The sequence below is a fragment of the Diceros bicornis genome, chromosome 13, assembly GCF_020826845.1.
Source record: "Diceros bicornis minor isolate mBicDic1 chromosome 13, mDicBic1.mat.cur, whole genome shotgun sequence".
NCBI classification, from domain to species: Eukaryota; Metazoa; Chordata; class Mammalia; order Perissodactyla; family Rhinocerotidae; genus Diceros; species Diceros bicornis.
The window spans coordinates 54,550,056-54,576,881 of NC_080752.1; the positions used below are offsets into that span (position 1 = coordinate 54,550,056).

At 40.9% G+C, this 26,826-nt stretch overlaps 1 protein-coding gene across 15 annotated transcripts in view; it reads right to left on the reverse strand.

The window, feature by feature from the left end:
- SCMH1 (Scm polycomb group protein homolog 1) overlaps nt 1–26,826 on the reverse strand; it is a 214,811-nt gene that overhangs the window by 16,331 nt on the left and 171,654 nt on the right. For 13 of the 15 annotated variants that reach the window (XR_009221902.1, XM_058553829.1, XM_058553833.1 and 10 more), the window contains 2 exons: nt 7,848–8,048; nt 5,591–5,782 (listed from right to left, as the gene is read on the reverse strand). Coding sequence is in view for 14 of the 15 variants with exons in the window: in XM_058553829.1 (XP_058409812.1) it covers nt 5,591–5,782; nt 7,848–8,048 (393 nt within the window). In the remaining variant the exon portion in view is untranslated. Of the gene's footprint in view, nt 1–4,908; nt 5,076–5,590; nt 5,783–7,847; nt 8,049–26,826 lie in introns of all 15 variants that reach the window. The other 2 variants (XM_058553834.1, XM_058553835.1) reach the window with 2 other exon arrangements.

Sequence of the window (26,826 nt, forward strand, 5' to 3'; positions counted from 1 at the left end):
CATCTTATCAGAGACAATGCAAACTAGAAGACAATGGAGTGACATCTTGAAAGAGCTGAACAACAAAAAAGTCAACCTGGAATTCTAAACTCAACAAAAGTATCTTTCAACAACAAAGGCAAAAAAAGACCTTTTCAAAAAGCCGAAAGAACTCAACTCCAGTAGACCATAACTATGAGAAATGTTAAAGGAAGTCCTTCAGGCAGAGAGAAGATAATGACATGAAACTCTGGCTCTATATGAAAGAATGAAAAGTACCAGAAATGGTAACTGTATATAAAAGGGTAAATATAAAAGAATTTTTTCTTATTTAAAAAAAAATCTTTAAAAGGTAATTACCTATTTAAAGTAAAATAATAACAATGTAAAGTGGGATTTATAACATATGTAAAAGTAAAATGTATGATGATAATAGCACAAAGGCCAGAAGGTGGGAGTGATGGTATACGACTGTAAGGTTCTTGTACTATATGTAAAGGGATATTATTATTATTTTAAGGTAGATTGTGATATGTAAAAAAATGCATAATATAAACTAAAGCAATCACTAAAATAACAAAATAAAGAGTTATAGCTAATAAGCCAACAAAGGAAATAGAACAGAATCATAAAAAACTGGATTAATCTACAGGAAGGTGGAAAAAGGGAACACAGAACAGATGGAACAAATCTCTCCATCCACAGCTTTTGCCTCTGTTCTCTGAGTTGCTAAAAGTATAAATCTGAGCTAAATGGTTCTTCCATTTAGATAATTACACTAATGGTACTTTTGGTTATGAAAAACACGGACGTTGTTGTACAAGGGAAAAGCTGAGATAGAAGGAAATGAAATTATTTTTCCCCATAAATTAATTTGGAGTTGGGTCTGATAGCTTGAAAAGGAGGAGGTATGGGATGGAAGGAATAGAGAAATCAGATGAGAAACGGAATTCCCCAAACCTTGAGTGGGTCCCAGAAAATGGCAGCAGGCTGAGGCCTAAGGTGAAAGAGGCCAATAAGGGATTTCCTACTGACAGCTGATAAACATGAAGATGAAACAAAAATGTTAAATTGCTTCCTGTTCTTTGCAGTAATTAACCTTCTTTTCCCCCAAAACTTCAGTATAAGTCTATGACACTTAACAGCCTTGTGTTAGTTTTGCCTTAGAAAAATGACAGATGAGGAACTGGACCAAATGTTTGGGGCAAAGCATTGTAGAGAGAGACCATCAGCTACTTGAGTTGACAGGGAAAGAAGGGATTAAGAACTGAATCAGAAGCAGGAATTCAGAGCTAGACGTATGGGCAACTACCAGGAAAATGTAACCTTTTCTAGGTTAGGTGGGATGGGGGTTCATTTTATTTTATTTAGATTTGGATACCAAAGGAAAGGATAATCTTCAAATCTAGGAGGACTCACAGAGTTCTGCAAAAATCTCTTACTCATTTCTTTGCCTACTTATCTTGCTCCACTCCAATCCACTCTCCCATAGTATCCTGAGTGAGCTTTCTAAAACACAAATCTGATTATGTTACTTTCCAGGCTTTAAACACTTCAATAGGTCCTCACTGCTCAATGATATAGTTTAAAGTTTGCAACACGGTTCATTAGATCTTTTATGACTGGGCCTCTGCCTACCACTCCAGCCTTGTCTTTCACATTCTTCTCTTCTCCTTCATATTTCAGCTGTACTGGACATTCAGTTCCTCTGAGACAGGTCGTGTTCCCTCTTGCTCCTCATAGTCTCACACGCTACTTAGTCAACAGGAACATTCTTCATCATTCTCCTCCTCCATCTCTTTGGGTCTGTGACATCTTCACCTGATTATCCTACTCCTTCAGGTCCAAGCTTAGATATCGTTTCTTCTGGAAAGTCTTCCCTGACACGCCTGGTTTGAACTTTTGAACTCTGAACTTGTCCTATTAAAGTACTCATCACCATGAAATAATTGTTTGCTTATTTGTCTGTATTCTTTACCAGGCTGTAAACTCTGTGACTCCTAGTTTACTATGGAATTCTCCATGCCTAAATCAGAGCTTGGCATCGTGCGCTTGGTAAACACTGTGCTGACTGATTGTCTGACTGAATAATGGAATCAATACAGTTTCAATTAATTATGAACATTTGAGTCATCTTATAACTCTGATAGTTCTATGAGGAAACGTGTGGGGATGAAGGGGCATCCTAAGAGATTTTACAGTTCTCATTTGTCTTTAATCACTGTGAATTTTGGGATTTTGGCAGGAGAACGACTTTATAACTAGCCCAGAAGACCTGAATGGCACCTAGAAAGACAAGCACAAGGAACTTATTGTCATGGGACAAACGAACCACTTCCTCCAGCAGAGAGGTACCCAGGCAATCCCAAAACAGCGGACCCAGAGGTTAATGCTGGGTGGCTTTCAACTATAGCTAAAATGTATAGCCACTAGGACCAGCTAAATTAATACTATCTCCTGTCTAATACTGTCAGTTTTTTAGAGGGTCGCAGGGAGCTCCCTCTCACTTAATCTTCACAAGCCTCTTACTTGATCCAGACACGTACGTGGCGCTGAAGCAGGGACTCTGATCTGATGTTGCCTCCCCCAGGAATCCTTCCCTGATCTCTTCTTTCACCCTACTTCTTGCTCATCACTCCCACCTGTTCCATGCTCTTACCACATACGTGTTTACCTATATCTCCCTCTCTCAGCTGGGAACTCTCTCAGAGCAGGGATCGAGCCTGCTTCACCTCTGCCTCCCCAGAGTCCAGTAGAGAATCTGGTACAGAGTAAGTGTTTGATAAATGCTTTAACGTCCTGAAGCCAAACAACTGCCCTGTATTCTTCAAAGTGCCAATGTCATGTCATGGAAGGTAGGGAAAAAAAGGCTGGAAAACTGCTCTCGATAAAAGGAAATTAAAAAGACAGGACAACTAAATGCAGTGGATGATCCTTCACTGGCTCTTGGATTAGGGAAAAAAAAAACAGCTATAAGGGACATTATTGGGATAATTGGGGAAATTTGAATATGGACTATACATATCAGCTAGTAGGTTTTACTAATGTAAAATTTCGTGAGTGTGATAATAGTATTGTGTTCCTTGTTTTTAGGAGGTACATACAAAAGTATTTAAGGATCAAGTCTCTCATCTGCAGTCAACTCTCAAATGGTTCAGTAAATAAACAAAAAATATAAAGATACAAATATATGTATACATACTTAGAGAAACAGATAAAGTATATATTACAAAAAATTAAGTGGTAAATCTAGGTGAAGAGTACATGGTTGCTCATTGTACTATTTGTACAACTTTTCTGTAGGTTTGAAACCTTTCAAAATAAAATGTTGGAGGAAAAAAGTAAGACTCAATTTAGGTAAGGAAGCCTAATGTGATTGCATTTGGTGACTATCTGCTATATTGGAAGTGCACGGTCAGTGAGGTCAAGACCCTATGGGGTAGGGCAGTGTAGAGACAGGCCATAGCGGGAGGGCTCCAGTAAGCACCTAGATAACAGAGATGGAGCCTTTGGATGTCGAACTAGCAGATGTGCGTAGCCAGGAAGAAAGGTGGGAGTGATAAACACCAGATCCAAAGGGCAAAGCAAAAGACAGCCTTTGCTGTCTTTGGCAGGGGTTTGGGTAAATAATCAAAAAAGTCCAGGAAATGATAAGTGAGCAGAGGTGGAGCAAAGGGTCAGTAAGGCAGGCAGGTAGGTAGGTAGGCAGACAAGGTAACTGAGGAGAGGGAGCATGAAGGAGTGAGAAATCTAGGCAAAGCTCTGTCTTGTCCGGACATAGTTAAAAGGGTCATTTCAGGGACACCAATAGAAACTAGAGTGAGAGCAGCCAAGTTGCTGAGCACCCATTGTGAGAAACAGAGGTTAGAGAGCACAGGACGGCACAGAGAGTTGGCTGAATCTGTCTGAAAAGGAGAGAAGGGAAGTGGAGGCAGCCACTGGTGGAATGTGATAACCCTGGGCTTTGTCTCTTTCTTAGTTGGCGAGGCAAGAAGGAAGAGTGGCTAAAGCTTGCTTCCTCTTACCTGGTAGTTGAATCAGAGAAATGCAAACTGGAACAGAATTCCCAGGAAAGGTCATACCCCCAATCCCAAACTACCTTGATGACTGCAGGCCCATGATGTACACCCCACCAGTCTGCATGTTGCTACCTGTACGTTTCTCTTAGTTCTTAATGACAATATTCCATTTAAGAATTCTGAGTTTCTATTTTCTTTGAGAAATCTCTTTAGATTAGCAGCTACACTCAAGGACATGCTAGCCCCTCTCCTGTATCCGTTCTTCCAGAATCCCAGGTAGGCCTAACTTTCATTACTGAAGTGCAGCTTAGAGTTCTTGAATGCCAACAGCTGGGGATATTTAACAACCTGCCTTTGTCTGCACCAACTCTACCATGCCCAGCCCAGATTCCCTGTGCAGCATTCTAACTAAAGAACACCTTTTTCTGTTCTCAGAGATTCTAATGCTGAAAGAAAGCAATCTAGAGCAGGTTAGGTGAGAAAAAGTTCCCTCTGAAAAAAATGATCACTGAAGGGGTCACAGATATGTCTGCAGGGGGCCCACAAGGAATATTTGAAATTCAGGTATGTTTTCTCAAGTCACATAAGCCATGCTCATTTGGGTGCAGAAGTACAGACAGAGGCGGGGCTGGGCTGGGTGAGTAGTCACTTCCCTGAGCACATTCTTCAAAAGTGGCACTTTTATCAGAATTGATTCTGTTAAAACAATGATGAAAAGACAATAGGGAAGGCAATATGGGAACAAGACGTGTAGAAGGTCAGACAGGGGCCCCCTTCAGATATATGCTCCCCTATCAGCAGACAGCACAGCCCCGACACGGACAGCACCACCTCTCTGTTCCTCTGGCCAGGACAAGGTCCACAGGACTCCTTTAAAGGGCCTTTCCTCCCTCTCTCAACAACGACCTACCTTGCTACGTTTAGGGCCGAGCTTTCCTTCCCTCCCTGTCGTGCTGTGTCCTGGACTCCAGATTAGAGATGCCGAGTTCCACTCACTCTTTAACCTTCCTCGGAAGTGCTTAGTCACTGATCCGGCCACGTGGCATCCGCTTTCCTGTTGTGGGTCTGGTATGTTAACTAAGAAAGTTATTTTCCAGCCTAGTTAGAAACAGCAGGAACTTGAATTGACTTGCTAGACTGGCGGTGCTGAGGAGTTAGGGCCACGTGCCAAAGGAAAGAGTGGATGGCCAATCACCAGGGAGCAAATTTCTCAATCTGTAGCCTGAGACTAAACCTTCCCGCTGGCAAGGGAGATCCATGTTAGGATTTGCTGCCAGATTCACACTGGGAGATGTACTGTGACTTCACAGTGGCTCCACATGCAGCCTGGAGCTCAGAAAGGGAATCGTGAACCACCTTTTTCTAGGGATAAAAATCCAGAGGAAAGAAGGTCAATTCTAGAGATAGGAGACAAAATCTTGAAGCAAGAGTAAAGATCAGAGGAGACCAAAAAGTCCCAGACATGGCAAAGTTAAGGGACAGAAAACCAGATGTGTGGATAGCTGGTGCCAGGCTAGCAGATCTGAGGCCTTGTTGGTGCTGCCACTAGCCCTGCGCCCCATTCTTAGCCCAAACCCCATCCCAGCTCCTACCTGGTAGATACCTGTCGTGGCTGTGGCTGTACTCTGTGGTGGTGAGTGACAAGTGAGTCTGTGTGAAGGGCTGGTTGCCAAACAGATTGTCACTGCGAAGGTTGTGGCAGAGTTTCTCCAGGAAGCGGAGGACGTAGGTGATGCTGTTGACTGCTGGGAGGTTGAGGGTGTGCTGTTCCCTGTCAAACACGGCTGTGGAGTTAAGTAAACAGGGCTGAGCACGTCAGTCTGGCAGTGCAATGCAGCGCTGGACAAGAAGAGTCCAGCCCACTACTTGCCTCAGGCTTACCTGGTTACACAGAGGCAATCAGTGCCCAGGCTTCCTCCCTCCCTCCCTAACCTCCCTCCCTTGAGGGTTTGGTTTTTGCCTCCAACTCCAAAGGGCTTGCAATAATGGGAGTGGCCAGGCCAGGTCTGTTACACCCAAGGCTCTGGAATGATTTTACCCAACCTGTGAAAACAACTGTGAACATAATTCTATCTGCTCCATCAATTGGCTGGACCTGCTCCAGGAAATCTGTTCATTTAGGGTTCTGTTTCCCTAAGAACTGCCCAAGAACAGAGAAGCTGAGCAACAGAGGAGAATACAGCTATTGCCAGCAATGGTTTGGGTGGCCAATCTGGTTTGTATATGGGCACTAGAATTTTGGCAACATTTGGAACTATTCCATGCTTGGCTTTATTTTACTCCCTATCTATTTCTATTCAAAAAGCATCTGTATAATCCTTAAAAAGCAAAAGGCCTCTGCATTTGTCTCTCAGGGCAGCAAGGAAATGGGGAGATAGGTCACTCTTGGGAGCCAATTTTGGGAGAGAGGAAGAACCCTAAAGGAGGTGTAGGTGATAGCAGCTAAAGAGAGGCAGTAAAGAAGGCCAGGTCCCTATGCACTGCTGCACAGAAGCAAAGGCGAGACCAGGCAGCGGCCTCAGCCTCAGAAGGAGAGGAAGGCTTGATTTCCCATGTAGTCCTCAGCCTTCTATAACAATTCCTTCCCTGCCTGCTCCATCCTCCACACGGCCAATTACTCCCTCATCTGGGATCTCATACACCCTGTCCACATTTCTCTATTATAACATCACTCACAGTTAGCTGTGAGATGTTCTTTCTTTTCCACCAGGGCAGAGCCTGAGCCTGTCATCTTCTTTTCTCCCCCACCCCTGGCCAGTGTCTGGCAATAACCTCTGACATATAGTAAGGGCTCAATAAATGTTTGCTAAAAGAATATAGTTGGGTTATTTATGGGGTCTTCCATGTAAGCCGGGTTTTCTGAGGCTGAATATTGCAACTCATTAGAAGGAAGGGGCAGGAGATTATGGAGTAGTGTACAGTTAAGATTGAAAGACTCTAGGTCAAGTCTTCATAGGTTGGGTGAGTAAACAATAGGGTTTTGGGGGCTGGCCTCATGGCCTAGTGGTTAAGCTCAGCATACTCTGCTTTGGCGCCCCAGGTTTGTGGGTTTGGATCCCAGGTGTGGACATACACCACTCATCAGCCATGCAGTGGCAGCGACCCACATATAAAACAGAGGAAGATTGGCACAGATGTTAGCTTAGAGCAAATCTTCCTCAAGCAAAAAGAGGAAGATTGACAATAGATGTTAGGTCAGGGCAAATCTTCCTTGGCAAAAAAAAAAAAGAATAGGGTTTTTGGACTTAGGGAAAACTGAAACAGAACTAGGGCACAGCAGGAAAAGTGAATATTCTCAGTGAAAACAAAAAAAACACTACGTAGTTGACTCTCATAGCAGGAAAGAAAAAGGGAATGGTTCTTTCCACTTTGCCCCAGGATTTGACTCCCTTGTATCAGGGCTGGCTTAGCACTGGAAAGCTAAAAAGCCAAAAGTATGAGAGAAGAGTTCTGTGGTTCCCTGAAGCCAGGTGGGAGGCTGTGGCAGTCTGGAGAAATTCTCCTGTTGCCGCAATATAGCCCCCTCTGGATTTTTTCTTCTGGAATGTCTTTAAAGCAACCCACTCATATTTTTTGTACGGAGAGGCTAAGCAGGTAGATGGGAAAGGAGTCTCTTTAGAGGCTCAGTTAAGTAGAGTCTGCATGCGTATTCTACTTGGCAGAGATACACATAAGGCTCAGAGGGGCTCTGGGAGTTGAAAATCAGGACTCTCTGAGGACTGGAATACCTTCCCATTTCTCCAGAGTCTACAGGTGTGAAGGAGGAAGCAGGATGCCTTGTCAGAAATCAGCCAGTTGAGAAGGCCTGCCCCTCTGGCTAGGAGGCCAGCCCAGCCCAAGGGTGCTTACCTGAGATAACCTCACCACCGTGGCCCTGTTTCAGGAAGCTGAAGACAGTTTTCTGGTGATAAGCACAGTCGATGCAAGCCTGGACAGCCTGCTGCAACACCACAGAGGCGCGGGCTGGCCCAAAATGGTCAGGGAGCTGCTGCACCTTCTTCTTATCTAGGTGGGGGCCTGTGTTGCCATTCTTGTTCAAGTAAATACAAACTGCATGAGACAGAATCAAAGAAGCTTAAAGATATCGAGGGTAGAGAAGTGGAAGAACAGTGCTCTCTTCTGTCTTTCATACCCTGGCCTCTGGTCCCTAGCAGGATTCCCAGCTGCTAAGCTGGTGAAACACTGGGAGGGGGTAGACGGTGGCTGTACCCAGCTGCTGCCAGCCCAAATTGCATGACCAAAGGCTCTGGGAACATAGCCTCCTGGGAGAATAGCCCAGACCAAAAGCCAAGGCACAGAACTTGCACTCTGTCTTCTGTGCACAGAAAAGAAAATCTAAACAGTTTCTCAGACGTACATACTTTCATTTTTAGTACTTGGTTGCCTCACATAATCTTGTATCTCTTACCTTATATGTGTAAGGAGTTGTGGGGCTATAGCAATTAGCAAGGGTGTGCTTGTGTGTGTGTGGTTGGCCTTGGACTTAGAATGGTCACACCACTGGCCACTTGGCTTGCTTTCTGTTCTGGGCCTTGGAGTCCCTTTGTTATCTTCTACATCAACACTCAGGCCCAAAGAAAGTAGTAAAAATAGAAAAAAAATGGAATAAAGAAAAACATGAGTGGTCTCATCTATATATTTGTTTGTTTTAGTAGTTTCTCCTGTCAAGATAGCTGTGCACTCTTTTTTTTTTTTATTTTTAAAATTTATTTATTTATTTATTTTCTCCCCCCAAGCCCCAGTAGATAGTTGTATGTCATAGTTGCACATCCTTCTAGTTGCTGTATGTGGGACGCGGCCTCAGCGTGGCCAGAGAAGCGGTCCGTCGGTGCGCGCCCGGGATCCGAACCCGGGCCGCCAGCAGCAGAGCATGCGCACTTAACCGCCAAGCCACAGGGCCGGCCCCAGCTGTGCACTCTCTTAATTGCAACCCTCCATCTGGCACTATGGTAGGGTAGGGGATAGGGTGGGCACAGGAGAAAGAGGAAGTCCCAAACAGAGCTGCTTCCTTGGTCTCTGGAGAGGACCCACAACAGCCTAGTCAGCTATGACACTCTCTCTGTTGATCTGCCTTCTTGGCTTCCAGTTGAGTAAGGGGGTACCCTTCTTTCTCACAGCGTCACGGCTCACTAACTGAAGGGGTAGGAGGGAAAAAAGTCTCTTTTGCTATTAAAGGCAAAAAAGATAAGCGCAGTAGCTTTGTAGGCTGTGGATGGACTGCAGTCCTTTTTGGGCCTCAGGTTTACCATCTGTAAAACGAGGGGGCTGAGCCAGATTCTCTCTGAGGACTCTTCCACCTTTATCACTGTAATTCTAAAGGGAAGCAAGGTGGAGAGAAGAAAATGGGAAACAGAAAGGGAGGAGGCAGGATGTGAAAGGTGTGACGTGAAAAAGAAGGAAAGGAAAAAAAGAAAAAGGTAAACAAGATGAATTGAAATATATATTTAACTCTGTTCTCTCCTAAAACCTACTAAAATAAGCCAGATAACATGAGAGGAGACAACATAAAATTTTGGAAGCTGGAAAACACACTGGCAAAGCAGCAAATGACTTAGCAAACCCAAGAAAGCTGAATCTTTAACCACGAATGGGGAATGATGAGAACCAAGCTGTTCCATCTTATAATTCACAAAAGGCCCAAGAATGGGCAGGTGCCTCTAGAGGTCGGCGTGAAGGTAGTTCTAATAATAGAAGGATTGGTTGAAGTCTCTTAAGAAATAGTTAGGATTTTGATGTCAAAATCTGATTCTTTTGCTGAAAACAAAACATGAAAATGCAAGAACCTGGGCCAACCCTGTGGCTTAGCAGTTAAGTGCGTGTGCTCCGCTACTGGCGGCCCGGGTTCGGATCCTGGGCGTGCACCGATGCACCGCTTCTCCGGCCATGCTGAGGCCGTGTCCCACATACAGCAACTAGAAGGATGTGCAACTATGACATACAACTATCTACTGGGGCTTTGGGGAAAAAAAAGGAGGAGGATTGGCAATAGATGTTAGCTCAGAGCCAGTCTTCCTCAGCAAAAAGAGGAGGATTGGCATAGATGTTAGCTCAGGGCTGATCTTCCTCACACACACACAAAAAAATGCAAGACCTCAAAGAGATAAGAAGACTAATGAAAATAAATGAAAACATATGTCTATGAAAAGATGCTTACAAGAATGTTCATAGCAGCTTAGTCATAATAGCCCCAAACTAGAACCAACCCAAATGTCCGTCAACAAGAGGACAGATATATAAATTGTGGTGTATTCATTTATTGGAATACCATTTGGCAGTAAAAAAGAATGAACTACTGATAGGGTGCTTCTCACAAACATTTTGAGAGAAAGAAACCAGATACAAAAGGGTACATATAGTATGATTCCATTTACATTAAGTTCAAGAATAGGAAAATCTAATCTACAGTTATAGAAATCAGAATAAAGACAGGAGTGAAGAATAGAGTAAGGAGGTATGAGGTAACTTCTGGCGGTGGTAGAAATGACTTTTATCTTAATTGGGGGTAGTTACATGGGTGCTTATAATGAATAAAGTTCATCAAATTGTATACTTAAGATCTGCACATTCCACTGTACGTAAACTTTACCTAATTAAAACACACAAAAAGGAAAAAGTATAACCACTCTAGTGATGATTAAGAAAAGAAATTCTATATGGATTACAGGGTGAAATATAAAAGGCAAACCATAGAATCCTTAGAAAAATGTGGTAGTTTTAAAAACATGGCCCCCAAATTCTGTGACATCCCTTCCATCGATCTCTGTGATACCTGACCAATAGACTACGGTGGAAATGACACTGTGCCAGTTTCTGAGCCCAGGGCTTAAGAAACAGGCAGTTTCCACTTACTGTTTCTTGAGACATTCACTCTTGGAATCCAACTACCATGTGTGAGGAGGCAAAGCCACCCTGTGGTGAGGTGCATATGGAGAGAAACCAACAGCCAGAGCCAACTTGTCAGCCATGTGGTGAAAGTAGATCCTCCACTCCTAGTCAAGCCACCACAGCTGCCACTGCATGGAACAGACATAAGCTGTTGCCACGAAGCCCTATCTACACTGTTGTTTTAAGCCATCAAGTTTTGTGCTGGTTTGTTACATAGCAAAAGATTATTGGAACAGACTGTGGTACCAGAAACCGGGTGCTGCAGTAACAAAAGCCTAACACACATGGCATTGGCTTTGGGATTGGGCAGCAGAAAGAAGCACAAAAGGCCACAAAAAGAGTGTTGAGCGAAAGCTTAAAGGGCCTTAAGTAGAGTTTTTTTGTTTTCTTCTGTTTCATTTTTTTGTGAGGAAGATTAGCCCTGAGCTAACATCTGTTGCCAATCCTCCTCTATTTGCTGAGGGAGATTGGCTGTGGGCTAACATCAGTGCCCATCTTCCTCTACTTTATATGTGGGACGCCTGCCACAGCATGGCTTGATAAGCAGTGCGTAGGTCCGTGCCTGGGATCCAAACCTGCGAACCCCAGGCCGCTGAAGCAGAAGGCGCGAACTTAAGTGCTATGCCACTGGGCTGGCCCCTTAAGTAGAGTTTTAATGGAAGCCTAAAGGGTTTTGAGGAGGCTGTCAGTGAAGGCTTAAAGGAAAGTGAGGAAAATCTTATTGGAAGATGGAGGACGGGGGACATTTGCTAGGTAGTGATGGAAAGTTTGACAACACTGTCACTTGAAGTAACATGGAAACAGGAAAGGTACCTGTTGAACTCAGTCAAATAGCTAAGGTGATTTCCAGACAAAGCAATGAAAGCGCCACCTGGCTTCTTCTCACACTGCCTGTGATAAAAATGCAAGATGAGAGAGATGAGCTTAAAAAAAAAAAAAACCCATAAAACATAAAAAAGCCCAGGACTTACAGAATTCACAAATAAAATTGCTTCTCATTTCCATTCTCTCCAGAAGGCAAATAATTCTAAATTTAAAAAGGGTCAAATCCAGAATGGGACAATACAATCTTTTGTTACGATGTCAGAATGATTTAAGACTATGCTTCACAGACTCTTTCAGACCAAAAGGCCCTCTAAGAATCTTAAGGGCAAATCTCTCAGATTCTCTCCCTTAAACAATAGGATTTTTAAGAATCTTAAGGGCATTGTCTCACAGCAGCTGTACAGGGAGTCCAAGCAGAGAAGGGCTTATCTTTAAGAGATTTGTGGTTATAGCTTTTGTCTACTGAAGTAAATCCCAATGGTATTCATAGAAAACACCTCAAGTTTCTAAGAGAATCATTCTGGTGGAAGCATTGCCAGCTAGGACTAAAAGGGACAGAGATGGTACAAAATGAAAAAAATCCTTTAGACCGCCAACCTTTTACAGGTAGAAAAAAGACTGAGAAGGCAATGTCAGTTTTCTTATGGAAAAGGAAGAAGGATTCAGAGGACAAAACCAAGAGCCATGGTAAACAATCCCCAGAAAGTAGTATTGACTCTAATCAAGGAGCTGGCAACACGTGCCCAGCTGGATTTCAGAATTTCTATAGACCAGTGACTGCTATGTGCTTCCAGTTTTTCTCCCCATTTGACTGGGTGTATCTATAAGTTATCCTATGCCTGTCCCACCATCATATGTTGGGTATGTGGGGAACAGACAACACGTTTCTTTTGTTCACAGGTCTTCAGATTGAGAAGAACTACACTCAAGGAGCTGCACCTGACAAACTGTACCTGTGATGTCTCATTTGCATCTGGATCTGATTTAGATGATGGAATCCTAGATCTGGAGCCTGATGTTATAAAGGGATGAGACTTTTAACGGAGAATCTTGCAAGGAGAAGAATGAATTTTCCAAGTGGGAAAAATGTAAATAATTTATGTCCAGAGAGTGGACTGAGGTGGTTTTAAAATATCGTCCATGATTCTTTCACCCTCCTCCCATTGAGAGGTGGGGTCTTTTCTCCTTCTCTTGAATCTGGGTTCTCTGACTACTTGATCAACAGAATATGGGGGCAATGATGCTATGTTAACTTTTGGGCTCAAGTCTTAAGAAAATGGTAGCCTCCATTTCTTGTCTCTTGGGACACTTCCTCTTGGAACCCAGCTACCATGGTATGAGGAAGCCCAAGCTACCCTTTGGAGAGGTCTGTGTAGAGAAGAACCAACAGCCAGTACCAATTTTGCTAGCTATGTGAATGAATCATCTTGGAAATGGATCCTCTAGCCCCAATTGAGCCACCCCAACTGATGCCATGTGGAAGAGAGATGAACTGTCTTAATTTTAATACAGTTGAATATATTAATATTAACTTTTACAGGTATATAAAAGGTTATATACCTTTTCTTAGTTCATACTTACTGTCTTGTTTTAAAAATCTTTCCCAGTCTTAAGGTCATATAGATATTTTTGTATACCATCATGTTTTGGTTCTCTATTGCATCCAGGAAATCAGAATTGGAGGCATAAAGAAAATATGGAGAAGAGTCCAGCATGTAAGGAGCTTGGAGTAGCAACTCCATCCTAACAAGTAACAAACTGAAAAATCAACAATCCTTTTTAGATCCATCAGAAAAATGAGGTCACAGGGCAAACTGCTGCCCCCTAAATTTGGAGAGACAGACAGGTGAATATAGAGAATCATAATTTACCAGAGCAGAAACCTCCATAGGAACCAGTGCTGAGGTATGAAAATCCACATTGTAATTGACGAATTGTATGAAGCTCAGTGAGGACCAGTCTGAGAGTTAAAAAAACTCCAGGAGGGCCCAGTTACGGGGCAGGGATCCCACACTTTTGTGAGTTTTACCTTCAGGAGCTCGACCAGGTTCTCACAGTGAACATGGGAGAAAAATCCCCTCATGCTTCCAGCAGCAGGGGGTGGGGGTGGAAAAGGAACTATTTGAAAATATGCCAGAGCACTCTGTTCTTCTTAACAATGCCTGCCCCTCAGGAGAAACTATTTTGTCAGAGTTGAACCTTGCTGAAATTTGATCAGAGCCTAACCTACCTGGGGGAAGGAAAATACCCAACTCCAGCCCCTCCAGCTATCCTGTCTGTCTAAGGGGGGTGTGGGGAACTAACAAGTACTGGTGAGTTCACAGTCCAGGGGCAGAGGCTCACCAAAAGACAGACCTAATTGTAGGACTATAGAATACTTCTCCCCCAACACCTTACCATCTTATTACTAAAGGCCTATTTACAACAATTCCTTTTACCCTGTACATCGTGTCTGGCTATGAAGAAAAAATTACAAGGTACATTAAAAAGCAAAAAATGCAGTTTGAAGAGACAGAGCAAGCATCAGAACTAGACTCAGACACGGCAGAGATGCTGGAATTATTAGATTGGGAATTTAAAACAACTATGATTAATATGCCAAGGGCTCTAATGGATAAAGTAGACAACATGCAAAACAGATGGGCAACGTACACAGAGAGATGGAAATTCTAAGAAAGAATCAAAAAGAAATGCTAGAGATCAAAAACACTGTAATAGAAATGAAGAACACCTTTGATGGGCTCATTAGTACACTGGACATGACTGAGGAAAAAATTGCTGAGCTTGAGAATATCTCAATAGAAACTTCTAAAACTGAAAAGCGAAGACAAAAAAGACTGAAAACAAAAACAAAAACAAAACCATAGAATAGACTATCTAAGAACTGTGGGACAACTACAAAATGTGTAACATACTGGAAATACTAGAAGAAGAAATGGAAATGAAGAAGAAGAGAAAGGAATAGAAGAAATATGCAAAGCACAATGACAAAAGAATTTCCTCAAATTAATGTCAGACACCAAAGCACAGATCCAGGAAGGTCAGAGAACACTAAGCAGGATAAATGACAAAAAAACTACACCTGGGCATATTATATTCAAAACGCAGAAAATCAAAGGTAAAGAAAAAATCTTAAAAGAAATCAGAGGAGAAAACCACCTTATCTGTAAAGGAGCAACAATAAAAATCACATCCTTAGAAACCACATGAGCAAGAAGAGAATGGAGTGAAATATTTAAAGTGTTGAGAGAAAGCACCCACCAACCTAGAATTCTGTATCCTGCAAAATTATCCTTCAAAAATGAGGGAGAAACAAAGACTTTCTCAAAGAAAAACTGAAGGAGTTTGTTGCTAGTAGACTTGCCTTACAAGAAATGTTAAAGAAGTTCCTTAGAGAGAAGGAAAATAATATAGGTCAGAAACTTGGACCTACATAAAGAAAAGAAGAACATCAGAGAAGCAATAGGTGAAGGAAAAATAAAAACTTATTTTTCTTATCCTTAATTGACCTAACAGATAACAGTTTGTTCAAAATAAAAATAACCACAGTGTATCTGTGTATGCTTGTGTGTGTGTGTATACATATGCTTATGCATACTTACTTGTAAGCGAAGCAAAATGAATAACAGCTTCATACAAAGAACTTCCAGGAAGGAGGAATTAGGATTATTTTATTATATCTGTGAAATGGTACAGTGTTATTTGAAAGTAGACTTGGATTAGTTATACATGTATATTGCAAACTCAAGGCTAACCACTAGAAAAATCAAAATAAGCAGTATAACTGACATGCTAAGAAAGAAGAAAAAAATTGAGCATACAAAATGCTCAATTAAAACCACAAAAGGCAGAAAAAGAATAGAAGACCAAAACAGGAACAAACAAGGGCAACAAACATAAAACTGTAATAAATATGGTAAATATTTATCCAACTATATCAATAATCACTTTCAATGTCAATGGTCTAAATATACTAACTGGGACAGATTCTCAAAGTGGACCAAAACACAAGACCCAACTATATGTTATCTACAGGAAACTAACTTTAAATATAAAAATGCATATAGATTAAAAGAAAAGGAATAGAGAAAGATATGCCCTATTAACACTAATTTTAAAAAACTGGGAGTAGCTGTATTAATTTCAGACAGAGCAGTTTTCAGAGCAAGGAAAGTTATCACAGATAAAGAGGGGCATTACATAATGATATAGATGTCAATTATCTAAGAAAATATATCAACCCTTACTGTGTATGCACCTAACAACAGAGTATCAAAATATAGGAGGTAAAAACTGATAGAGCTTCAACGAGAAATAGATGAATCCACTATTATAGTTGGAGACTTCGACATGCCTCTATCAGAAATGGACAGATCCAGCAGGCAGAAAATCAGTAAGAAAATTGCTGAACTCAATAGCATCATCAATCAACTGGATATAATTGTTATCTATAGACTACTTCATCCAACAACAGCAGAACACACATTCTTCTCAAGCCCACATGGAATATTCACCAAGACAGACCACATTCGAGGCCATAAAACACAACTTAAATTAAAAAGAGCAGAAATCATACAATGTCTGCTCTTAGACTACAATGGAATTAAACAAGAAATCAGTAACAGAAACATACGTGGAAAATCCCCCAATACTTGGAGATTTAAACAACACATTTTAAAATAAGATATGGGTCAAAGAAGATATGAAGAGAAATTTAAAAATATTTTGAACTAAATGAAAATGAAAATACAACATATCAAAATTTTGGGGATGCAGCAAAAGCAGTGGATAGAGGGAAATTTATGCACTGAATGCATATATTAGAAAAGCAGAAAGACCTAAAATCAATAATCTAAGTTTCTATCTTAGGAAACTAGAAAAAGAAGAGAAAACTAAATCCAAAATAAGCAGCAGAAGAAACAATAAAATTATTTATTTTAAAATTTATTTGTTTTAAAATAATAAAATAATAAAAATTAGCGCAGAAATCAATGCAACTGAAAACAGGAAGTCAATAGAGAAAAATCAATGAAACCAAAAGCTGGTTCTTTGAAAAGATCAATAAAATTGATAAGCCTTTAGACAGGCTAAATAAGAAAAAAAAAGAGATGACAAAAGTTACTAATATCAGAAATGACAGAGGGGACGTCACTACAGATCCATGGTCATTAAAAAGATAATAAAGTAATACTAGGAATAATTCTATGCCCACAAATTTGATAATCTAGATGAAATGGACTAATTCTGTGAAAGACACAATCTGCCAAAACTCACACAAGAAGAAAAAGACAATCTGAATAGGCCTATATCTATTAAAGAATTTGAATCAATAACGAATAACCTTCCAAAATAGAAAGCACCAGGCTCAGATGGATTCATTAGTGAATTCCACCAAACATTTAAGAAATACATTTTATTGGGGCTGGCCCTGTGGTGTAGTGGTTAAGTGTGTGCGCTCTGCTGCTGGCGGCCCGGGTTTGGATCCCGGGCACGCACTGATACAACGCTTGTCAGGCCATGCTGTGGCGGCGTCCCATATAAAGTGGAGGAAGATGGGCACAGATGTTAGCCCAGGGCCAGTCTTCCTCAGCAAAAAAAAAAAAAAAAAAAAGAAAAAAGAGGAGGATTGGCATGGATGTTAGCTCAGGGCTGATCTTCCTCACAAAAAAGATAAACAAAAAGAAATACATTTTATCAATTCTCTATAATCTCTTTCAGAAAACAGAGGCAGAGAGACTACTTCTTAACTCATTCTATAAGGTCAGCATTACCCTAATACCAAAACCTGAGAGACATTACAAGAAAAGAAAATTACAGACCGATATCTCTCACGAACGTAGATTGGAAAAATCCTCAACAAAATATTAGCAAATTGAATCCAACAATACATAAAAAGAATTATACACTACAACCAAATGGGATTTATCTCAGGTATACAAGGCTGGTTCCACATTCGGAAATCAATATAATCCATAACATTAACAGGTTAAAGAAGAAATATCACATGATCATATCAATAGAAGCAAAAAAAAAATTGACAAAAATCCAAGACACATTCATGATAAAAATTCTCAGCAAACTAGGAATAGAGGGGAACTTCCTCAACTTGATAAAGAACATCTACAAAAAACTTACAGCTAACATCATACTTAATGGTGAGAAACGTGAAGCTTTCCCACTAAGATCAAGAACAAGGCAACAACACTCCCTCTCACCACAGCTTTTCAACAGCATACTGGAAATCCTAACTAATGTAATAGGACGAGAAAAGGAAATAAAAGGTATACAGATTGGGAAGGAAGGAATAAAACTTCTTTGTTTGTAGATGACATGACTGTCTATGTACAGAATACAAAAGAATTGACAAAAAAATTCCTGGAACTAATAAGCAATTATAGCAAGGTTGCAGGATACAAGGTTAATATACAAAAGTCAATCGCTTTCCTATATAATAGCAAATTGAAATTAAAAACACAAGACCATTTACATTAGCACCTCCAAAAATCAAATATTCACGTATAAATCTAACAAAATATGTACAAGATTTATATGAGGAAAACTACAAAACTGATGAACAAAATCTAAAAAGAACTAAATAAATGGAGAGATATCCCATGTTCATAGATAGGAAGACTCAATACTGTCAAGATGTCAGTTCTTCCCAACTTAATCTATAGATTCAATGCAATCCCAATCCAAATTCCAGCAAATTATTTTGTGGCTATCGACAAAGAGATTCTCAAGTTTATGTGGAGGGGCAAAAGTTCCAGAATTGCCAACACAATATTGAAGGAGAAGAACAAAGTCAGAGGACTGACATTACCCAAATTCATGACTTAAAGCTACAGTAATAAAGACAGTATGGTATTTGTGAAAGAACAGACAAATAGATTAATGGAACAGAACAGAGAGCCCAGAAATGTCCCACATAAATACAGTCAACTGATCTTAGACAAGGGCAAAACAGTGAAGCAAAGATAATCTTTTCAACAAATGATGCTGAAACAACTGTACAGACACATGCAAAAAAAGGAATCTAGGCGCAGACTTTACACCCTTCACAAATGTTAACTCAAAATACATCACAGACCTAAATGTAAAATTCAAAACTATAAAACTCCTAGAAGATAACACAGAAGAAAACCACAATGACCTTGGGTATGGCAATGACTTTTTAGATACAACATGAAAGGCACGATTCAGGAAAGACATAATTAATAAGCTTGACTTCATTAAATTAACACCTTCTGCTCTGTGAAAGACAATGTCAAGAGAATGAGGAGACAAGCCACAGACTGGGAGAAAATACTTGCAAAGGACACATCTGATAAAGAATTGTTGTCTAAAAATATACTACAAAGGACAATTAAAAAGTCAACAATAAGAAAACAACAACTCAATTAAAAAATGGGCCAAAGATCTTAACAGACACCTCACCAAAGAAGATATGCAGGTGACAAAAAAGCATATGAAAAGATGTTCCACATCATATGTCATCAGAGAAATGGAAATTGAAAAAACAATCAGATAGGAGTGACATCAGCACCATGGCGCAGTGAGCTCTTCCCTTAGACTCTCCCCACTAAGGTACAATGAAAAGGACATTCATAAACCAACAGAGGACATTCACACAACACAACAGATGTCTGAGAGATCCACGCAGCCGTATGTCTGAAGGTGGAGGTGCTGGACCTGCAGGAGGAAGTGGAAGGTGGTAAGAGGATCTCCTCTCCCTCCCCAGCAGTGATCTAGGGTGCAGAACTGCGAGGAGAGGGGGGAGGGGCAGCTCTCCATGGGAAAACCTTCGCTCTCCAAGTTACCTCGCAGCCATGGGGAAACGCCACACAGAGGAGGCCAAACAATTTTGGGCGTGTCTTCATCAAGCCAGTACCCCAGGAGGGCAGAGAACGAAGGCAGAGCAAGAATGTCTGGCCCTGGGATCAGGCATGCAAAAGGAAGTGCCCCTCCCCCAGCCCGGTGCACCAGCTTGGGGCCGGTTGGCCAGCGTACATGCGCATACATTTGTAAAGCAGCAGCAGAGGGCAACTGCAGACATGCTCTGTCAGCATAGATTCCAAAAGACAGGCACAGACTCCAGGGATCATGGCAGGCTCAGAATACACAGCTCCTACCTCACCTCCACTGCCAGTGGCAGCAGGTGGAATCTGCAACCAGATACTTCCACTATATGAAGGCAGAATTACACCCCAGCAAATAGTATGAAAAGGTATATTAATACTCCAGACCAGAAGGAAAATGACAAGCACCCAGAAATCAACCCTGAAGGCATAGAAATTCACACCCTAAATGACAGAGAATTCAAAATAGCTATCATAAAAAAACTCAATGAGTTACAAGAAAATTCAGAAAGGCAGGTCAATGAAATCAGGAACAAAATTATGGAACAGAGGGAATTCTTTACAAAAGAGATTAAAACTATAAAGAAAATCCAATCAGAAATGTTGGAGACAAAAAACAATGAATGAGGTAAAGAAAAATGTGGAATCCTTGAGTAACAGAGCTGATATTATGGAGGACAGAATTAGCAGCTTGGAGGACAGAAATACAGAAATGCTTCAGATGGAGGAGGAGAGAGAACTAAGACTAAAAAGAAATGAAGAAATTCTCCAAGAAATACCTGACTCAATTAGGAAATGCAACATAAGGATTATAGGTATTCCAGAGGGAGAAGGGAGGGAGAAATGATCAGAAAGCTTGTTCAAAGAAATAACAGCTGAGAACTTCCCAAACCTGGGGAAGGAGCTGGAATTACAAGTAAAAGAAGCTAATAGAACTCCTAATTATATCAATGTAAAAAGATGTTCTCTAATGCATATATTAGTAAAACTGGCAAAAGTCAATGACAAAGAAAAAATATTAAGGGCAGTAAGGCAGAAGAAAATAACGTACAAAGGAACCCTTATCAGGCTTTCAGTGGATTTCTCAGCAGAAACCTTACAGGCTAGGAGAGAGTGGAACGATATATTCAAAATTCTGAAAGACAAAAACTTTCAGCCAGAAATAAGCTATCCAGCAAAATTATCCTTCAGATATGATGGAAGAAATAAAAACTTTCCCAGATAAACAAAAGCTGAGGGAGTTCATCACCACAAGACCCTCCCTACAAGAAATGATCAAAAAGGCCCTCATACCTGGAAACAAAAAAAAAAAGAAAAAAAAAAGAAAGGTTTACAAAGCCTTGAGCAAGGAGATAAACAGGCAGACAAAATCAGAAAATTGCAGCTCTCTATCAGGACAGGTTAGCAAACACTTAATTGTAACATTAAAGATAAAGGGAAGGAAAACATCAAAAAGAACCATAATCACGTCATTTTAACCACAAACTCCTAACACAAAACAGAATAAGTTGTGACAACAATAACTTAGAAGAGGAAGAGGAAAGGGATGGAACTTGTTTAGACTAAGGAAATAAGAGGTTATCAGAAAATGGACTATCTCATGTATGAGATCTTTTATACAAACCTCACGGTAACCACCAAACAATCAGAACAGAGACACAAATGATAAATAAAGAGAAAACTGAGAAAACCATCATAGAGAACTACAAAACTAATTTGGCAGTCTGAAATACACGGGATGAGAAACAAGGGAAATACCGAACAACCAGAAAACAAGCAATAAAATGGCAGCATTAAGCCCCCATAGATCAATAATCACTCTAAATGCAAATAGATTGAATTCTCCAGTCGAAGACACAGAGTGGTTGGATGGATTAAAAAATAAGACCCAACATTATGCTGCCTCCAGGAAACACATCTCAGCTCTAAAGACAAACACAGGCTCAGAGTGAAGGGATGGAAGACGATACTCCAAGCTAACGGCAAACAAAATAAAGCAGGTGTTGCCATACTTATATCAGACAAAGTAGACTTCAAGATAAAACAGGCAATAAGAGACAAAGAGGGGCAGCACATAATGATAAAAAGGGACACTCCACCAAGAGGACATGACACTTATAAATATATATGCACCCAACACAGGAGCACGAAAGTACATAAAACAACTATTAACAAACTAAAAGGAGATATTAACAGCAACACAATAATAGTAGGGGACCTTAACACCCCACTTACATCAATGGATAGATCACCCAGACAGAAAGTCAACAAGGAAATAGTGGAATTAAAGAAAAAACTAGACCAGATGTACTTAATAGATATACATAGAACATTCCATCCAAAACCAGCAGAATATATGTTCTTCTCAAGTGCACCTGGAATATTCTCAAAGATAGACCATATGTTGGGAAACAAGGCAAGTCTCAATAAATTTAAGAAGATTAAATAATATTAAGCATCTCTTTTGACCATAATGCTATGAAACTAGAAATCAACTACAAGAAAAAAGCTGGGAAAGTGACAAATATGTGGAGACTAAACAATAGGTTACTGAACAACCAATGGATCAATGAAGAAATTAAAGGAGAAATCAGAAAATATCTGGAGACAAATGAAAATGAGAATACACCATACCAACTCATATGGGATGCAGCAAAAGCGGTCCTATGAGGGAAATGCGTAACAATACATGCCCACCTTAACAAACAAGAAAAATCTCAAATAAGCAATCTTAAACTACACCTAACAGAACTAGAAAAAGAACAACAAACAAGGTCCAAAGTCAGTAGAAGGAGGAAAATAATAAAAATTAGAGCAGAAATAAATGAAATTGAAATAAAAAAAAAAAAAACAGTAGAAAGGATCAATGAAACTAAGAGCTGGTTCTTTGAGAAGATAAACAAAATTGACAAACCCTTAGCCAGACTCACTAATAAAAAAAGAAAGAAGGCTCAAATCAATAAAATTAGAAATGAAAAAGGAGAAATTACAATGGATACGACAGAAATACAAAGGATTACAAGAGAATACTATGAAAAACTATATGCCAATGAATTGGACAATCCAGAAGAAATGGATAAATTCTTAGACTTATATAACCTCCCAAAACTGAATCAAGAAGAAATAGAGAATCTGAATAGAGATTCAATCACAAGAGATTGAAAGACCTGATTGAGAAAGACTGAAATATCATCAAAAACCTCCCCCAAAATAAAAGTCCAGGACCAGATGGCTTCTCTGGAGAATTCTAACAGATGTTCAAAGATTTAATACCTATCCTACTCAAACTATTCCAAAAAATTGAAGAAGATGGAATACTCCCTAACACATCCTACTAGGCCAACAGCACCCTCATCCCAAAGCCAGACAAGGACAACACAAAGAAGGAAAATTACAGGCCCATATCGCTGATGAACATGGATGCAAAAATCCTCAACAAAATATTAGCAAACCAAATACAGCAGTACATCAAAAGGATCATACACCATGACCAAGTGGGATTTATACCTGGGACACAGGGATGGTTCAACATCTGCAAATCAATGTGATACACCACATTAACAAAATGGGGAATAAAAACCACATGATCATCTCAATAGATGCTGAGAAAGCATTTGACCAGATCCAATATGCATTTATGATAAAAGCTCTCAATAAAATGGGTATAGAAGGAAAGTACCTCAACATAATAAAGCCCATATATGACAAACCCACACCAACATCATACTCGACAGGGAAAAACTGAAAGCCATCCCTCTGAGAACAGGACCAAGGCAAGGCTGCCCACTCTCACCACTCTCATTCAACATAGTACTGGAGGTTTTGGCCAGAGCAATTAGGCAAGAAAAAGAAATAAAGGATATCCCAATTGGCAATGAAGAAGTGAATCTCCTGCTGTTTGCAGACAACATGATTTTATACATCTATAAACCCTAGAGAGAGTGACGTCAGCATCATGGCGGAGTGAGCTTCTCCCACTGAATTCTCCCCCTCTAAGACACAACAAAAAGGACATTCATATTCCAACAGAAGCTATTCACACAACACAGGGGACATCTGAGGCACACAGGCAGCTGCACACCCGAGGACTCAGGTGCTGGAATCTCCAGAGTAAGTGGAAGGAGGCTCCAGCTAACCTGGTGCCAGCAACTTCAGCCCACCGCACTCCAGTTCCAGCTTCTTTGGCCCAGCCGTGCTCCAGTTCCTCCTTCTTCGGCCCAGCATACTCCAGTTCCAGCTTCTTTGGCCCAGCCGTGCTCCAGTTCCTCCTTCTTCAGCCCAGCACACTCCAGTTCCAGCTTCTTTGGCCCAGAGCACTTCAGTTCCAGCTTCTTTGGCCCAGCGGTGCTCTAGCTCTCCCTTCTTCGGCCCAGCGCACTCCAGTTCCAGCTTCTTTGGCCCAGTGGCGCTCCAGCTCTCCCTTCTTTGGCCCAGTGCACTCCAGTTCCAGCTTCTTCAGCCCAGCAGCACTCCAGCTCCTCCTTCTTCGGCTCAACGCACTCCAGTTCCAGCTTCGTTGGCCCAGCGCACTCCAGTTCCAGCTTCTTTGGCCCAGCGGCACTCCAGCTCTTCCTTCTTCGGCCCAGCACACTCCAGTTCCATCTTCTTTGGCCCAGGGGCACTTCAGCTGCAGCAGCTTCAATCTACCTGCACCCGAGCCCCAGCTGCTTCGGTCTAGCTGTGCTCTAGCTCCCGCTGTTTCCACGCTGCCCCCTCAGCAGCCTCCACTCAGCCACACCACAGATCACCCAGGGGCGGACAAGAGTGCCCACGGATTGAGGCAAGCCAGAATACACAGCCCTTGACCCCCACCCAGTGGCAGCCAGAGGAAACTGCGACCATATATTTTCACTATGAGTAAAGGTAAACCAACACCAACAGGCACCATGCAAAATATATTAAATCTCCAGACCAAAAGGGAAATGACAAGCACCCAGAAGTCAACCTGGAAAGCACAGAAATGTATAACCTTAACCACAGAGAATTCAAAATAGCCATCATAAAAAAGCTTAATGAAATACAAGAAAACACAGACAGACAATTCAGTGAAATCAGGAGTTTCTTCACAAAAGAGATCGAAACTATAAAAAAAAACCAATCAGAAATCTTAGAGGGCCGGCCCTGTGGCTTAGCGGTTAAGTGCACGTGCTCCGCTACTGGCGGCCTGGGTTCGGATCCTGGGCGCACACCGACGCACTGCTTCTCTGGCCATGCTGAGGCCACGTCCCACGTACAGCAACTAGAAGGATGTGCAACTATGACATGCAACTGTCTACTGGGGCTTTGGGGAGAAAAAAGGAAGAGGACTGGCAATAGATGTTAGCTTAGAGCCGGTCTTCCTCAGCAAAAAGAGGAGGATTAGCATGGATGTTAGCTCAGGGCTGATCTTCCTCACAAAAAAAAAATAAATAAATCTTAGAGATGAAAAACACAATAGAGGAGATAAAGACAAATCTGGAAGCCTTTAGCACCAGAGCTGACAATATGGAGGAAAGAATTAGCAATATTAAGGACAGCAATGCAGAAGTGCTCCAGATGGAGGAGGAAAGAGAACTAAGACTAAAAAGAAATGAAGAAATTCTCCAAGAAATATCCGATTCAATTAGGAAATCCAACATAAGGATTATAGGTACTCCAGAGGGAGAAGAGAGGGAAAAAGGAGTAGAGAACTTGTTCAAAGAAATAAGATCTGAGAACTTTCCAAACCTGGGGAAGGAGCTGGAAATACCAGTGAATGAAATCAATAGATCTCCTAAATATATCAATACGAAAAGACTCTCTCCAAGGCATATAGTGGTAAAGCTGGCAAAAGTCAACAACAAAGAAAAATATTAAGGGCTGCTAGACAAAAAAACAAAAAAACATACAAAGGATTTCCTATCAGGCTGTCAGACGATTTCTCGACAGAAACTTTACAGGCTAGGAGAGAATGGAACAATATATTGAAAATTCTAAAGGACAAAAACTTCAGCCAAGAATACTCTATCCAGCAAAAATATCCTTCAGATATGATGGAGAAATAATAACTATCCCAGATAAACAAAAGCTAAGGGAGTTCATTGCCATAAGACCCCCACTACAAGAAGCACTGCAGAAGGCCCTCATCCCCGAGGGAAAAAAGAGAAAGGGGATTCAAAGTTTTGAATGAGGAGGAAAATAGGTTGACAAAACCAGAAAAATTGCAGTCCTCTATCAAAATAGATTAGCAAACACTTAATTATAAAGCCAAAGATCAAGGGAAGGTAAGCACCAGCAAAAATATAGCCTCATCATGTTAAACACAAACTCAAAACACAAGAAGGAATAAGATGGGACAACAATAACATAGAAGGGGAAGAGGAAAGGGATTGAATCGACTTAATCTAAGGGAATAAGAGGCCATCAAAAAATGGACTCTCACATCCACGAGATTTTTTATACAAACCTCATGGTAACCACTAACCAAATAATCAGAACAGACTCACACACGACAAAGAAAGAGAAAACTAAGAGAAGCCCCATACAGAACTACCAAACTCCATTGGTAGTCCGAAACACCTGGGACGAGAAACAAAAGAAATGCAAAAGAACTGGAAAAAGAGCAATAAAATAACAACAAGCCCCCATATATCAATAATTACCCTAAATGTAAATGGACTGAACTCTCCAATCAAAAGACACAGAATGGTGGGATGGATTAAAAAACAAGACCCAACAATATGCTGCCTCCAAGAAACACATCTCAGCTCTAAAGACAAACACAGGCTCAGAATGAAAGGACGGAAGACAATACTCCAAGCTAATGGCAAACAAAAGAAAGCAGGTGTTGCCATACTTATATCAGACAAAGTTGACTTTAAGATAAAACAAGTAATGAGAGACAAAGAGGGGCATTATATAATGATAAAAGGGACACTCCACCAAGAAGACATATCACTTTTAAATATATATGCACCCAATACAGGAGCACCAAGGTACCTAAAGCAACTATTAACAAACCTAAAAGGAGATATTAACAACAACACAATAATAGTAGGGGATCTTAACACCCCACTCTCATCAATGGACAGATCATCCAGACAGAAAATAAATAAGGAAATAATGGACCTAAATGAGAAACTAGATGAGATGGACTTAATAGACATATACAGAGCACTCCATCCAAACATAGCAGATTACACATTCTTCTCAAGCATGCATGGAACATTCTCAAGAATACACCATGTTGGGAAACAAGGAATACTTTTCTTGTTTATAAATTTAAGAAGATTGAAATCATA